The following is a 14034-nucleotide window of genomic DNA, read 5'->3' as shown; positions in this document are numbered from 1 at the left end:
ATAATATTGCTGGAAATTCAGACATAAAAAACACTTATTTATTTCCTTGGTTTTAATGTTCACCAAAAGAAGTTTGGTTAATAAAAGTAACCTTTTAAACATAATATTACCCCCCCCCCTTAGGTTTGATAAGGTATAATAAGGTATTATATTAGCGTGTCCATCTTGAATTTTCGTTGCAGATGAAACATATCAGCTTAAAAAAATTCTGGGGAGAACCCTGTAAAGGAATTAAGGCTACACATGTGTACTTATAATTACATACCTTGTATTCTGAAAATGTTGGCAAAATCTATGTATCCAGACAGTGTTCTCATTAAAAGCTGCTAATCATCAACTCTGAACTGGCTATTTTTTCAGCAAATGATTAGGTCAACATTATTCAATTATAGCCTTTGACTGAGTTTGATACCTGGATTTATCGACCCGAGATATATTGACAGAGGACGCAGTCCGAGGTTGATATATCTTTTCTCGGGTAGATAAATCCAGGTATTGACCGAAGTTAAAGGCTACAATTGTTTTATTATTTTACAAAACAGTAATGTAAGCAATATAAAAAAAAACACAACAAAAAAGCTTCGGAAGCGGGACGGTGAATTGTTTGGAGATGGTCATAATTCTAATTTTAGAAACACACAGTCCTTCAACAAAAATCATGTGCTCCAAGTCGATATCGATTTTTAACGGTGGATACGTGATGCACTCCTGGACAATCACTTGTAGGGAATAATATGAAAAAATAATAATATGACATGTAAACATTCAACAGACTATTCTTTCAAATCAACTATACCTCCTTTGGTATTGGCAAAAAGTATTTTTTTGTCCGAAAATGGTTTGATCAGGGTGTCAAAAATGTTTGTGATCTATTAGAGTAAAATAACATTTTTAACTTTTGTAAATTTTAAACTGAAATACAATATAAACTTCTTGATTTATCATAGTATATGCCAGTCTATTAGGCAAAGTTGTAAACAATTAAATTATAACTTAACTGCAGAAACAACTTTGGAGAGGCCCTTCGTACCAAGTCATATTCATATTATCATAAAGAAAAAAAAAGGGTTGTAAAGACATGTATGACATATTAAATAGTAAAATTAAATTAGTAAATACAGCTGAAAGAAAATGGGTATTGAAAGAAATTTTTAAAAATATAGATTGGAAAAGTTCATATAGTATTGTCTTTAAAGTTACAAAAGACACAACACTGCAATGGTTTCAATACAGATTACAAAATTGTATCCTCCCAATTAAAAACTATGTAAATACTATTGGGATGTCAAATGACAATATCTGTAATATGTGTAAAATACAAATAGAAACTACAGAACATCTATTCTGGAAATGTCCACAGTCCTTAAAGCTATGGCAAGATTTAAAAGAGAGATTATATAGCAGAATAAGGAAAATCATAGATTTTAAGTTGGAAACAATACTTTTTGGAATTACTGAAAATGTTCCTATGCCCATTTACTATATTATTTTGTATACAAAATATTATAATATATATATATGCTGTTTCCAGAAGTTAAGTTTAAATGGTTTGAATGAGTTTCTTGCATTCAGATATGATATTGAGAAAGCTTTATCAGTAAAAAAATTATACAATGAAACGTTTGATCAAAGATGGATGGATGGATTTATTTTGAGAATTTTTTGTATACTACAATTTGCCTTTTTGTTGATAGATGTTTTTCTCTCCAAAAACAAACACAACATGGGTTAGCAGAGTGTATGAACATTATCTGTATTTTTGGTGCTTATGCAAAAATGGGCATGTATGTTTGTATTTACATGCATGTGTATGTATGTAAGTGCATGCATACTTGCTGATGTTAGTGTGTATGAACGTGCATGTGTATGCATGTTTTTATGATATATAACATGATATTTATGACTTAAAGAAAAAATATATTGTTTTAGGGCGAAACAACTTAGGGCGAATGGGATTTGGGGCGAAACAACCCGATACTGTCTTTACAGCTATATATAGCTCAATTGCAGAGTGTACTGGACCTGATAATATCTCTCTACAAACTACATAATGTACATCAATTCTTGAACAGTATTTTAAAACACATGCATGTGTAACAGATTATTCCCCTACTACTTGCGACAACGCCTTAGCTAGTTGTCCGACATACAATTTTGATAGGTGACCTGATAGCCTAAAAGCTACCGATGCATATCCATAATAAGCCTACCTGTTCACAACAAGCTGTGATGTATCACACAGTTGGCCATCTATTGGACAGTGGGTAACTCTGAAGGCACACTTTCTGCAAAACGTGTGACCACATTTAACACTTATTACAGGATCATGGTACAACCGTTTACACACGGTACATTTCAGATGTGGAGACGGTTCTTCAACAAGTACTAAAGGTACGGAATGTTCATCTTCTTTTTCGATATCCCGAGGCAGCCGTTGAAGTTGACTTTTTATGATTGGGCTTTCATCGTTCACAACTTTGTACGTCTCTGAAAGAAATGCCATTTGCCTCACATTGTCTGTTATTGTTTAGATTTCATAAGATTAACATTTTCTTCCTCGTTCTGGATTCTGTTTAGGTTTTCCCTTGTTACTTGAGTGCATCGTCTTCCTGTTTCGAAACCCCGAAACCGTAAATAGAACGGTCGATGTTAAGGAAATGTTTTGTAACTGTGCGCAAAGAAGTAAACATTTAGATGACCAAGAATTAAATCGAGGTGCATTCGATGGCAAACTTTTCACAGGCTCATAATAGCGTCTGGGCGTTTCTATATTTTACTGTGCTATTTAACAAGAGAAAATAGTTTGGTTATCTATATGATAATTTAGTATATATAGAGTAGCTTATATAGATTATCATTTATCTATTTCTTTAAATTAAATTAATTTTGTTAATCCGGCTCCCGGACGTTGCTTTAATTTTTATTGTTACATTTCAAACATCCGGTGTTCGGTTTTCAAGATGGAATATTGTACTATTACTTTTCTCTTTATCGTGTCAGTTCTTATTCTGACTTTCATTTGGAACATTAGAGTTCCAAAGAAAATGAAGTTGGACGGCGCACACGTTCTTGTGAGTATACCTTTAAGGGATGACTGTCAAGAAAAAAAGGCATGGCAACTGTGCTGCCACTACTGGTTCACAGGGACCTGAGAATTTGTTACAGCTATATTTGGACCTAAACTAAGGTCTTTAGAGTAGTTTTATATGAAGTTGATGTAAAACACTAAAAACATGTAAAACTACTATGAACACCTTAGTAACAAATCCACTGGTCCCTGTGTACTGGCAATAAACACAACACATTGCATGTGTCACTGCCAATTGCAAAGATTCAATTCATCATAACTCGGTCAATTTTTCAAATATCAACTTATCAAGGTGTATTAGAGCGATATTAACAACATAATTTTATCTTCTGATGTCGCTTACTATATTCAGTTTTTTTTTTAAAGACTCGGTTTGGCAACACTTAATTGTTGTCACTTGAAGACGCATATTTACATTTATCGACGAAATAATGATTAAAGTTAAACTAAAACTCTTTTTTTAAAGTAGGCTTTTGAGTATCCAGCACTATAACGACCCATATACTGTAAGATACTCCTTTATGTTTCCATTTGGTGAATAGATCTGCATTCCCCTTTATCTCACTGAGAGTTGAACATGACAAGCATCATCCTTATATAATAATCAGTGACTCTAATTTTGTTTTTCTTTCCTAGATAACTGGTGGTTCTAGTGGTATTGGGAAGGAAATAGCTAAGCTGGTAATCAGTCGAGGTGCTAAAGTGACCATCATGGCACGCAATCAGGTAAAATATCAGATCAGATTATTTAAAAACACATTAAGTCTGATATGCAGTAATTCGTTAAAGTCACCCATGAACACTGGTCCAATAATAAGTCCATATTCCAATAAGAAAGTAATGTCTAAAATCTTATTTGATACATATTTTTTTCTGATTAGCAAAGACTGGCTGAAGCCAAGGAAGAGATTGAAAAATGCAGAAGAGCAGGTTGTACTGAAGTAAGTGCCAATACATGCAAATGTTCATTCATAAACTCTTATGACAGATATAGAGAAATACTCATGATAATCAATGGGTTTTTTCCCCTAAATTTCGACACTCTTGTGAAAATAAGAAGAATGGTATTGAATCAGAATAGAAAAACGTAAAATTGTAGTGTTTGTTTGGTTGATGCGTAAACAATTTTTATTTAAAGTTAAGGCTTATAATTTAAACCACAAACCACTAATATGAATCCTGATTTTTCTGCTGTACATGTAGTCTCAGTTTTAAGATACAGACTAGACTTTTCATGTGAAAAAAAGTCCCAGTTATCCAGCTGTATTACAATCTAGCCTCTTTTGTTGGTAATTAAGGTGGCTGGATTATCTTGAGTCTGCACAAATTTTCTATAATAAAATGTAAAATTGTTGCATCTTTACTGGTTCAGACGGAATATTTGGCTGTTTTGCATTGAACAACTTTTTACTCAGAAAAGAACTGTAGGTATTTATCCCTCTTAATTGAAAGAATTTGATTATGATTATTTTGATAAATATTGAATGTCTTAATTTTATACCTGGATGAATAAACCCCAACATTTGGAGGTAACAAAAATTACTGTATTTTTTATTAATTCTTATTCCCCAAAACTGTCAAATTCTATAAGCCATAACAAAATTTGCTGTTTTGCCAGCTGAGCAAATGACAACTATAAAGGTGACATTTAGGGGTCACTCTGGCAGTGACATCTACACAAATGCTTTCCATGGAATCACTCTTATAGAATTAATGCTTTGATTTTCATAAAACTTTCAACACATACCATGAATTTCACACTCAAATTGGATTTTTACCCAACTCTGAAAACACTTTCCCTGTTTTTTTGGGGTTTTTTTTTTTCGAAAGAAGTTTTACGTTGGCTTTATGGGACACAAATCCTAAATTTATGAGTGCTTGTCTAAAATGGGCATACAATCTGTAGGATATGCATTTAAAAGGTTTGGTAGGATAACTCTGAACAGACATAGGTGAGCTTAAACTGTGGTGTGGTGTCTGTCTCTCTGTTCAGCATCAACTTTTCACTTTAACTGATTTCCTCTGAATAATTAAGGGTCTTAGGCCGGTAATGCTATTATTTGGCATGTTGGGATAAAGGGCTATTAAATATGTGCAAATGAATGACATTTACCCACTTCCAAGGTCTGAACAGGAGTCAATTATGTAAAAAACTTCAATAACTCCTTCTTAAGAACCAAGTGAACTAAGGCCATGATAGCTTAATGATGTAATGGTGTAGCTTAATGATGTAATGATGTAGCTTAATGATGTAATGGTGTAGCTTGATGTAATGGTGTAGCTTAATGATGTAATGGTGTAGCTTAATGATGTAATGATGTAGCTTAATGATGTAGCTTAATGATGTAATGGTGTAGATTAATGATGTTAAGTGATATGAAGTGTGGGATTAATGACCTGGACCAACCAACTTCAGTAAAATATTAAAATCTATATAAAATTTTCTTTACGAAGAACAATAATGTGTCAAGTAATAAAATCTCCTATCTAAGACCTGTCATGCGTATACAATTTGTATTATGCTGTTTAATAAAATTTGACCTTAACTATTTTTGAAGGCTACAAATATGAAATGAGTGACATGTGAGCAATACAGGCCCATTGGACCTCTTTTTGTTTTTTGTTTGTTTTTTGCCTAATGCCGTAATGTACATGTTGAACCCGTATTCTTGTATCAAACTCTAATGATTTCTTCTCCAGGCTGTTGTCTGTGTTGTAGCTGATGTGGCAAAAGATGCTCAACTTGTGGAAAAAGGCGTTCATGAGGTAAATTGCATACATGTACAATATTTGTTTCCATTTCATTAACCACGTATCAGTATGCCTGTTTTCATCATAGAATAATAACACAACGGTAAAGGTCACACTTACCCACAGGCTATTGTTGTCTTCTTCAGTCAGATGGAACTCAGGGATGATAAATTAAACTCATTTGTCTTAAGAGAGGCCTATAAGGAGGGAAATTAATATGTTCAGGGAGCTGGAGCAAAGGAGGGAAACAATGTTTTAATATAAAGTTATGTGATCAACAATCAGAATTCTAACCAGATACACTGTTACAATGTACCAGATACACTGTTATATTACATAGAGGTATAATATATTCTGTTCTTTAATTAGCTCAAGGAGTAATTAAACATGAATGGCATAGTGTTTCCTTTTGTGTGTATAGGCTGAAAGTCTAAATGGACCTGTCCACATGTTGGTCAATTGTGCTGGGTTTTCCATCAGCAGAACTTTTGATGATTTGAAACCAGATGATTTTAAGGTAAGTTTTTATCATGTAAGTATCCTGTTAGATTAAGTTCTTGCAGATTAAAGTGTGTCACATATTCCTTATTTACCTGATTGAAAGCGATATAATAGTCCGTTTTATTTTGAAGATACTAGTGTTCACTGCTCATAGCCAATGGGGGATTTTATTTTATATAAAATCACCAAGAGATAACTACAGTTTGAAAATCAACAGGTGGGGGCTTGGGATACAAAATGTTAAACCACTCTTTTTTGTTGTTGTACAGTTCAAAACTTTATTTCTATACCCCAACCCTCTAGTCTAAAAATAACTTTCTATGTTAGAATTAAACAGTTACTGTATAATATGAAATATTTGCTGTGTATAAACATAGAACTACAAAAATAAATACAATAAGTTTGATTAATATCACTTCTGTTTGTTTATATGAAGTATCCAAGAAATTTTGTACATGTACCATGAAACAATCTTAATGGGCTTTAAACCACGAAAGAAATACCCACGAAAATGTATCTTATACAATAATTGTATGTTAAATACTACTGTCTCTTTTCGTATTCAGAGGCAGATGGATGTGAACTATTTGGGGACTGTCTATGCCACCAAAGCAGTCATGCCCTCCATGAAGACCCTTGGGTGTGGTCGTATCGTCTTTCTCTCCTCTCAGGCAGGACAGATCGGGATGTTCGGGTACACTGGCTACTCTCCTGCTAAGTTTGCCCTTACAGGACTGGCACAAGCTCTTCAAATGGAGGTAAGAAAATGATCAGATTCAGATATCATAATTACATGGAGTTTCAATTTGTTCCAGATACTCATGTACAATGTATGCAAAAGGACTTGGGGCGTTATGGGTTAATTGGGGCTATCTTTCTTGGTGCAGATTTTTTCCAACTCACATGCATAGATGCCCTACCATAGCAACAAGATTGGGTTGCTAGGCAGAAAGAGCCAAAATATGGTGTTTTTGGACAGTTTGTATGCAGAAATGGAAGCTTCTGCATATGATAAACAAAACTTCCTCTACTAAAGAAGAGTGAACACCGGTTTGACAATGTTTAAGCATGTCAAATATTTATTTGTTTGTTGCATGCGCAGGCTTTGAAAAAATGTTTAGTTAATTTCCTTCAAAATGGCAAATGTTCAACCTTATAGAGCACAACAGACGATATTTACACATTTTATTATGAAAATGCGGGTTTATGTCTCTCTTTGTAATGCCATATCTCCTAAACCAGGTGTCAAATGAATTTGAAAATTCATAATGAAATTTGCGTACTCCATTTATTCCAGATAACGAAAATACCAACTAATTGTTAATCCCCTATGAGGCCGGAAATTACCCTTAACGCCTCTAGTCCTTTGTTTTGTGAACATAAACTGGTACATATACTGTAAAAGTTGGACATTTTTGCATGTGGAAATGTTTTGAGTTGTGATTCTTTACACAGTTAGCAATAAGTGTTAATCTGTATGTAATCTGTATCATCTATCAGTTTGTCCTATTCATAAAAAAGACAGCAAAAATGATGTTCAAAATTATCGGCCAATATCACTTCTTTCAAATATATCTAAATGTCTTGAAAAAATAGTATACAAACGTATTTATGAATTCTTTTTGGCAAATAACATTCTTATCAAAGAAAACTCTGGATTTAAAAGAAATGATTCTACCATTAATCAGCTGTTAAAAATAATCCACAGCATTTATAAATATATAGATAATGGTGGGGATGTTTGTACAGTATTTTTAGATGTCTCAAAAGCTTTTGACAAGGTGTGCCACGAAGGTCTACTTCACAAATTAGAAAACATAGGTATTAGAGGTAGTTTGCTTTGTTGGCTTAAAAGTTATCTTTATAATAGAAAACAGTATGCAATTTTAAACGGTCAATCTTCTGGTCATAAATATATTAACTCTGGTGTCCCCCAGGGCACGATCCTTGGACCGCTCTTATTTTTAGTATATGTAAACAATATAAATGTAGGCATCTCATCTGACATTAACTTATTCGCTGACGACACATCTCTCTCATCAACCATAAATAGCAACGAATCGGTAAATACACTAAACGACGACTTAACTACTCTGTCTCAGTGGGCAAAGCGATGGCTTGTCACATTTAACGCACTAAAAACTGAATTTGTTATTTTCTCTAAAAAAAGATTTGTTAATAAACCGAACCTCCTGCTTAACAACATTCCGATTAAACATGTAATTAACCATAAACATCTGGGCATAATTCTATCGGGTAACCTCAGCTGGCATTCTCATATTTCAGAAATTGTAGCCAAAGCAAACAGAATACTAAATATCTTACAAGCATTAGCTTATATTATCCCACGTTCTTGTCTTGAAACACTATATAAAACTATGGTAAGATCGGTTATGGAATATGGCAATATTTTATTTGATAACTGCAGTCAGCAAGAGTCTGACCTTATTGAAAGTGTTCAGCGTAGGGCGGCATTAATATGCACAGGCGGTTATAAGGTTACCAAATATACTAAACTGCTGGGTGAATTGGGATGGGAAAAACTAAGTGAGAGACGAAAAAATTGCAGACTTTAAATGTTATTTAAAATTAAGCATGATCTATGTCCGCCATACTTGAAAACTATTTGTCCAATTCAGAGTCATCGAACACAAAACTGCAACTTAAGAAATTCTAATACTATTCTTTCTATCCGGTCAAGAAAATCTTTCTATCACCAATCCTTCTTTCCAAAATCAATACGAGACTGGAACAACCTACCTGAAGCATTGAGAAATAGCTCTTCACTAACGTCTTTCTCTCTAGCACTGTCAAATCTATCCACTCCACAAACAAACTCTTTATAAGCATATGGACATGGGAAAGGAAAAATCAATCACTCGAGAATAAGAATGGGACTAAGTGCTTTAAACAAACATAGATACTCTTACAATTTAACTAATAACAAATTCTGTGACTTCTGCGCGAACTCCTCCGAAGATGAAATTCATTTCTTTTTACTTTGTCCAAAATATAACCGAATTCGTTCCAATATGCTCCGTGCTGTTTGTCATATATTCGCTCCAAATATCAATTCGAACCTTATTGTAGAGCTCATGCCAAATGTTCTTGTCAAAATAATTTTATGTGGATTAGAAACTCTAAACGAAATTGAGAATAAAACATTATTTGACCATGTTGTTGAATATATCGTAAATTCAAAGAGATTCTCTCTCTCTCTCTCTCTCTCTCTCTCTCTCTTTCTCTCTCTCTTGTTTGTATGTGTGAGCGCAAGTGTGTGCGACTTTTGTACGTCTTTTGTGTAACTGTACATATTGTATGTTTGATATATGTTGAGGAGAGCATCTAGTAGCCTTCAGGCTGTTTGTAATCCTCGTAAAATAAATAAAGAATTAAATTAATGGATATTTGCAAGTAGATATTTTTTGCATTTACCTGTACTCAATCATTTCCTTCACCACAAAAAAAATCAATTAATCACCTGTACATTGTACACTCTATGCTATCTGTCTCATTTTAATGTGGTTTCTCAAGTTTTGAGAGTGATTAACCTATTGTTATAATTCATACCTCAGATTATTAAACTCAACAAGGCAGCCAAGGAAATCGCAAACAGTTGTAATTAAAAAAAGGAATACGAAAGGTTAAACAAAGTCATAATTAGAACTGAAAAAAAAAAACTACGGAAAATATTCACAAAACGAAAGATTTACTCAGATATCAATGGAAAAGTAAAAGGAGTATAAAAACAAGCGATTTGGAAGGGTAAGCGTCTCTTCTGCTTATCTAGGTCAAATCTTAGCAATGTCACATGTTTATAATGAAGACCTGGGTTTGTGACAACTAAACAACAAAAGATGCTAATTAGTAAAATCAATTAAGTTGACAATGATTTTGCTTAAGAAAATATGCAGCCATTAAACTTTCCAAGAGTCTTCATCAACCTGTCTCTCAAAACCTGATCTTGTGAGTTTGCTTGTCAGCATTCGACAACTAATGCAGGAAAATGGAAATTAAGGAAATTCTTCTCTATCTAGGAGCAGTAAAAATAAACAAACGAATGTAGAAAACCATACCATTCATTAGTAAAAAAAAAAAAAAAATTATATAAAGGATTTTTATAAATTTGGATGGCATCTGCTGTAAATACAGGACAAGTATGAGACTGTTTCAGCAAATATGTCTAGCTTGTTCACATTGGTTTTAGTTTTCGTAAATGATCGGTTAGACAATAAGACTGTTAAACACTATAAGTTTAATACATGACCTGTAATAAATGATTCTGTTTACAGGTAAAACCCTACAACATCTATGTGACCTTGTCCTTTCCTCCTGACACTGAAACTCCTGGGTATGCAGCTGAACTTGAGGGAAAGGTACATATGTAAAACTTCAGAGACTCAAGTTTATTAAAAATGTCTATATTATGTAATAAAACATTATTTAGGATAGACATTTTTTCTTATTTATTATTATGTGGGTCGAAATATCATATTGAATAGCATATTAAGACATATACATTAAAATTCAAGGCAATAAATTTGTATGCTTATCAACACCTCTGCTTTTCCATTATTTTAATTTCTTGCATATTTTATTTAACAAACTATCACCCTGAATGCTTGAGGAGTGCTATTAAAGTAAATATCTCTGGAAATAATTGTAAAAATAAGATAAAATGTAAATATGATCTTTGGTTCTGTGTCATACAGCCCAAAGAAACTGTCTTGATATCGGAGACTTCAGGAATATTCCAGCCAGATGTGGTAGCTAAAACTATTATAGAGGACAGCTTGGTGAGTGATGTTTCTCCATGTTTGTACAGATATAAATGGTGTAAAATTTGAGGTTCCAATCCTATCGGCTTCAAAATGTGTCAGTTAAATTCAGACACCTTTTTAAAAAGTATTTTTGCTATTGTAAAACACAAGTGTATGTCAATGTTAATACATCTTGTATTTCCATCTGCTTGTTAAAAAAAATCTTTCTTCCGATTCATTTGCAATTGTAAAATACATGATATGATAATAAAATGTATGATAATTATTATAAATATGCTATTTCAAACCAATTTGGGCACAGTCAAGCATGTCTCTTTTAATGCTGTTTAATGAGATGTGTTATTTCTAATGTTACTCAGTATACAAAAAAGATCTCCGTGTACCAGGTGAAGAAAAAAAAGCTAAATCAACTGTTTCCTTTTATTCAGAGCGGCCGTTTTCAGAGCTGGGTGGGGAGCGATGGCTTCATGTTAGCTTGTATGACCTGTGGGATGTCACCGGTCACGTCAGTGGTGGACGCAATATCACAAGTGTGTATTTATTGGCAACATTATCTTCAGAGGTGGTTGTTGACAAATATTGTTCCACCAATGTACATGTAAAAATGATTCATAATTTATCAATTTTCTTTCAGTGGATATATATAATAGTATTGTAAGCAAGCACCTAGAAAATAATCTCAACTGAACACCGTTTCTGAAACAGCTAAGTTAGAGTTATGGCCCTTTATAATTAATAATTTAATTAATAAGTATCATTTAACGATTTTAGAATTAATTTACTGGTTTATATTACTGTGTACCTTGTGGTTTCACATTCACTTAATCAACACAGAATTGCTATTCATGAAAGGTATTTTTCAGTTTTCTAAATGACTCTGGAAGGAGATGCTGATCACATTCATGTGACATGATAAATGGATTCCTCTTAATGTTGTGTAATGTTTATCAGGAGAAAAGATGATATTAAGCTAAATTGTGATATTAACTGAAACAGTTGTTTATCTGATAACATGAGCAACTTTGTGTTTTTTTAGATGTTTTGGTAAGATTATTAAATGAACTGAAATATATTAAAAAGTGTGATGTACATGAAATCCATTGTAACCATAAATGGTTTAGATTGAATTTCAACCAAATAACCCTATAAGCTGTCAACGAAACCTAACTTGATTACATTAGTGTAAGATTTTGGTAGCAATTTCTATGTTGAATAACAGTATAAATTGATAATATTTTTTTCAGATCGGGACTGCAAGTATTTTCCGATTGGTGTCCTTGTTCTATCTCACTCACTTTGATGGCATTGTCAGCAAATGTAAGAAGGCCAGAGACGCTGAGGAGAAAAAGACATCCTGATCAGGAAAAAGCCAAAAACAACAATCTCAACATAATTTATTTACCTGGAATGAAAATCAAACTGTTTTTATGATATATTGGCATTTAACTTTCGGGTTGTGAATGAAAATCAAACTGTTTTTATGATATATTGGCATTTAACTTTTGGGTTGATAGAGAGGATATCCAGGGGAAAACATTCTCTTAACTTAGAAATTCATGATGTAATGGATATCAAATCAAAGAGTATAAATGTTTTCGTCATAAATTTGTTTCATTGTACCAGGTACATTATCAATTTCGAACAACAAAGTTGTCAGTTTGTGTCATCTTTTGTCAGAAAAAGATCTCTACCCTAATTTTTAGTGCCTTTATGCTGTATAATTTTTGACCAATTAATATAACCACTGCTAAAGTCTGAGAAAACAGCCTCTGCATATCATCATTGTAGAATTATTTTGCAAAAAAAAAAGTTTATCCTGTCAACTTACTTTTTGTCAGGGAGAGAAACAAGGGGAAATAACTTGTTTGGACAAATGTGTATTTTAATAACTAATAGATTTTTGATAACTATGTAATTATTATGAGTGTGATTGTAGTACATGTATTGCGAGGTATCATAAGTGTGAATCTACATCAGTTCATATATAAGGGTATATGTAAATGAGTGAAAAGAAAGAACGAAAGAAAGCATGACAGAAATTACTGTACTACTTGCTAAAAATTAAGCCCAGCAGTGAACACCGAGAAAATCACCAGACTTAGGATAGTATTTATATGTAATTATATACGGTAGATGGTTAGTTGTGGTTCTCCATCTTATTCAGGGTCACGGCTGAGTTACTTATCTTTCCGAGTTCCAAGCACACCTCACTGAATACTTAATTGATATGAAGAAAATCAAATAATATTGTAAAAAAAAAATATGTGAAAATAATGATGGAAATTGCCTAACCTTTGGTGGTTTAATCCAATAAATATGTAGTGAATGCTAAACAGAGGTCCTTTGTTATGTAGCAAGAAGTCCTAGTGTCCCAGGAAAAAAATGTTGTAAAGATGTCCCACTAGATATCAATATTTGAAATATTTGAAAACTCCTTTTAACGACAATCCACACTGCCTCTGTATTGTAGTACTGTTGCTTTTATTTGCCAAATTTCTGGAGATTTTGTCAGAAGTAAGAGGCCTAAAAACCATGATTTTTCACCTGGTGGTATATCCTTATATTTAGATGTGCAATAGGGTTTTCACAAGTTCCTAAGGTCAAGGACAAAGTCACCATGACTTAAATAACAAAACACGAGACATCCTCTCAAAAATTTGGTGTATTGTTTCTTCTGATCTGTCAGTGTAAACTGGTACATGGTGATATCCTTCATGAATAACATGATACATGTATAACCAGGATCCCAAAAGTCCAAGTTGACCGCTGGTCAATGTCACTATATATCATTACTGATTGGCTGAGACTTGTTCTTGAGATTTTGTTCATACTTTGTGGTAAATGGTACATGTCAGATTACATACATGTGTAATGCCCAATTACCCATATTTCATAATCCAAGCAGATTGTTGT

General features: G+C 33.1%; 2 protein-coding genes across 3 annotated transcripts in view; one reads left to right on the top strand and one right to left on the bottom strand.

Annotated features, from left to right (window-relative positions):
• The window catches only part of LOC110443744 (E3 ubiquitin-protein ligase TRAF7-like), a 19230-nt gene extending 16589 nt beyond the window's left edge, over positions 1 to 2641 (bottom strand). For both annotated transcript variants that reach the window (XM_021488131.1, XM_021488130.1), the window contains exon 1: positions 2211 to 2641. In XM_021488131.1, coding sequence (XP_021343806.1) covers positions 2211 to 2503 — 293 coding nt within the window. In that variant the 5' untranslated portion in view covers positions 2504 to 2641. The remainder of the gene's footprint in view (positions 1 to 2210) is intronic.
• A 288-nt stretch (positions 2642 to 2929) lies between these two features.
• On the top strand, positions 2930 to 13513 carry LOC110443788 (3-ketodihydrosphingosine reductase-like). Its single transcript, XM_021488200.1, has 10 exons — positions 2930 to 3071; positions 3725 to 3814; positions 3970 to 4029; positions 5789 to 5854; positions 6261 to 6356; positions 6907 to 7098; positions 10633 to 10716; positions 11053 to 11136; positions 11550 to 11651; positions 12366 to 13513. Exons 1-10 carry the CDS (start codon positions 2961 to 2963, stop codon positions 12477 to 12479), a joined length of 999 nt encoding a protein of 332 aa, XP_021343875.1. The 5' UTR covers positions 2930 to 2960; the 3' UTR covers positions 12480 to 13513.
• The last annotated feature ends 521 nt before the right edge of the window (positions 13514 to 14034 follow it).

The sequence above is a fragment of the Mizuhopecten yessoensis genome, unplaced genomic scaffold (genome assembly GCF_002113885.1).
Source record: "Mizuhopecten yessoensis strain PY_sf001 unplaced genomic scaffold, ASM211388v2 scaffold716359, whole genome shotgun sequence".
Taxonomy (NCBI): Eukaryota; Metazoa; Mollusca; class Bivalvia; order Pectinida; family Pectinidae; genus Mizuhopecten; species Mizuhopecten yessoensis.
Note: the sequence above shows the minus strand (reverse complement) of the source record. Positions and strands in the feature narration are given on the sequence as shown.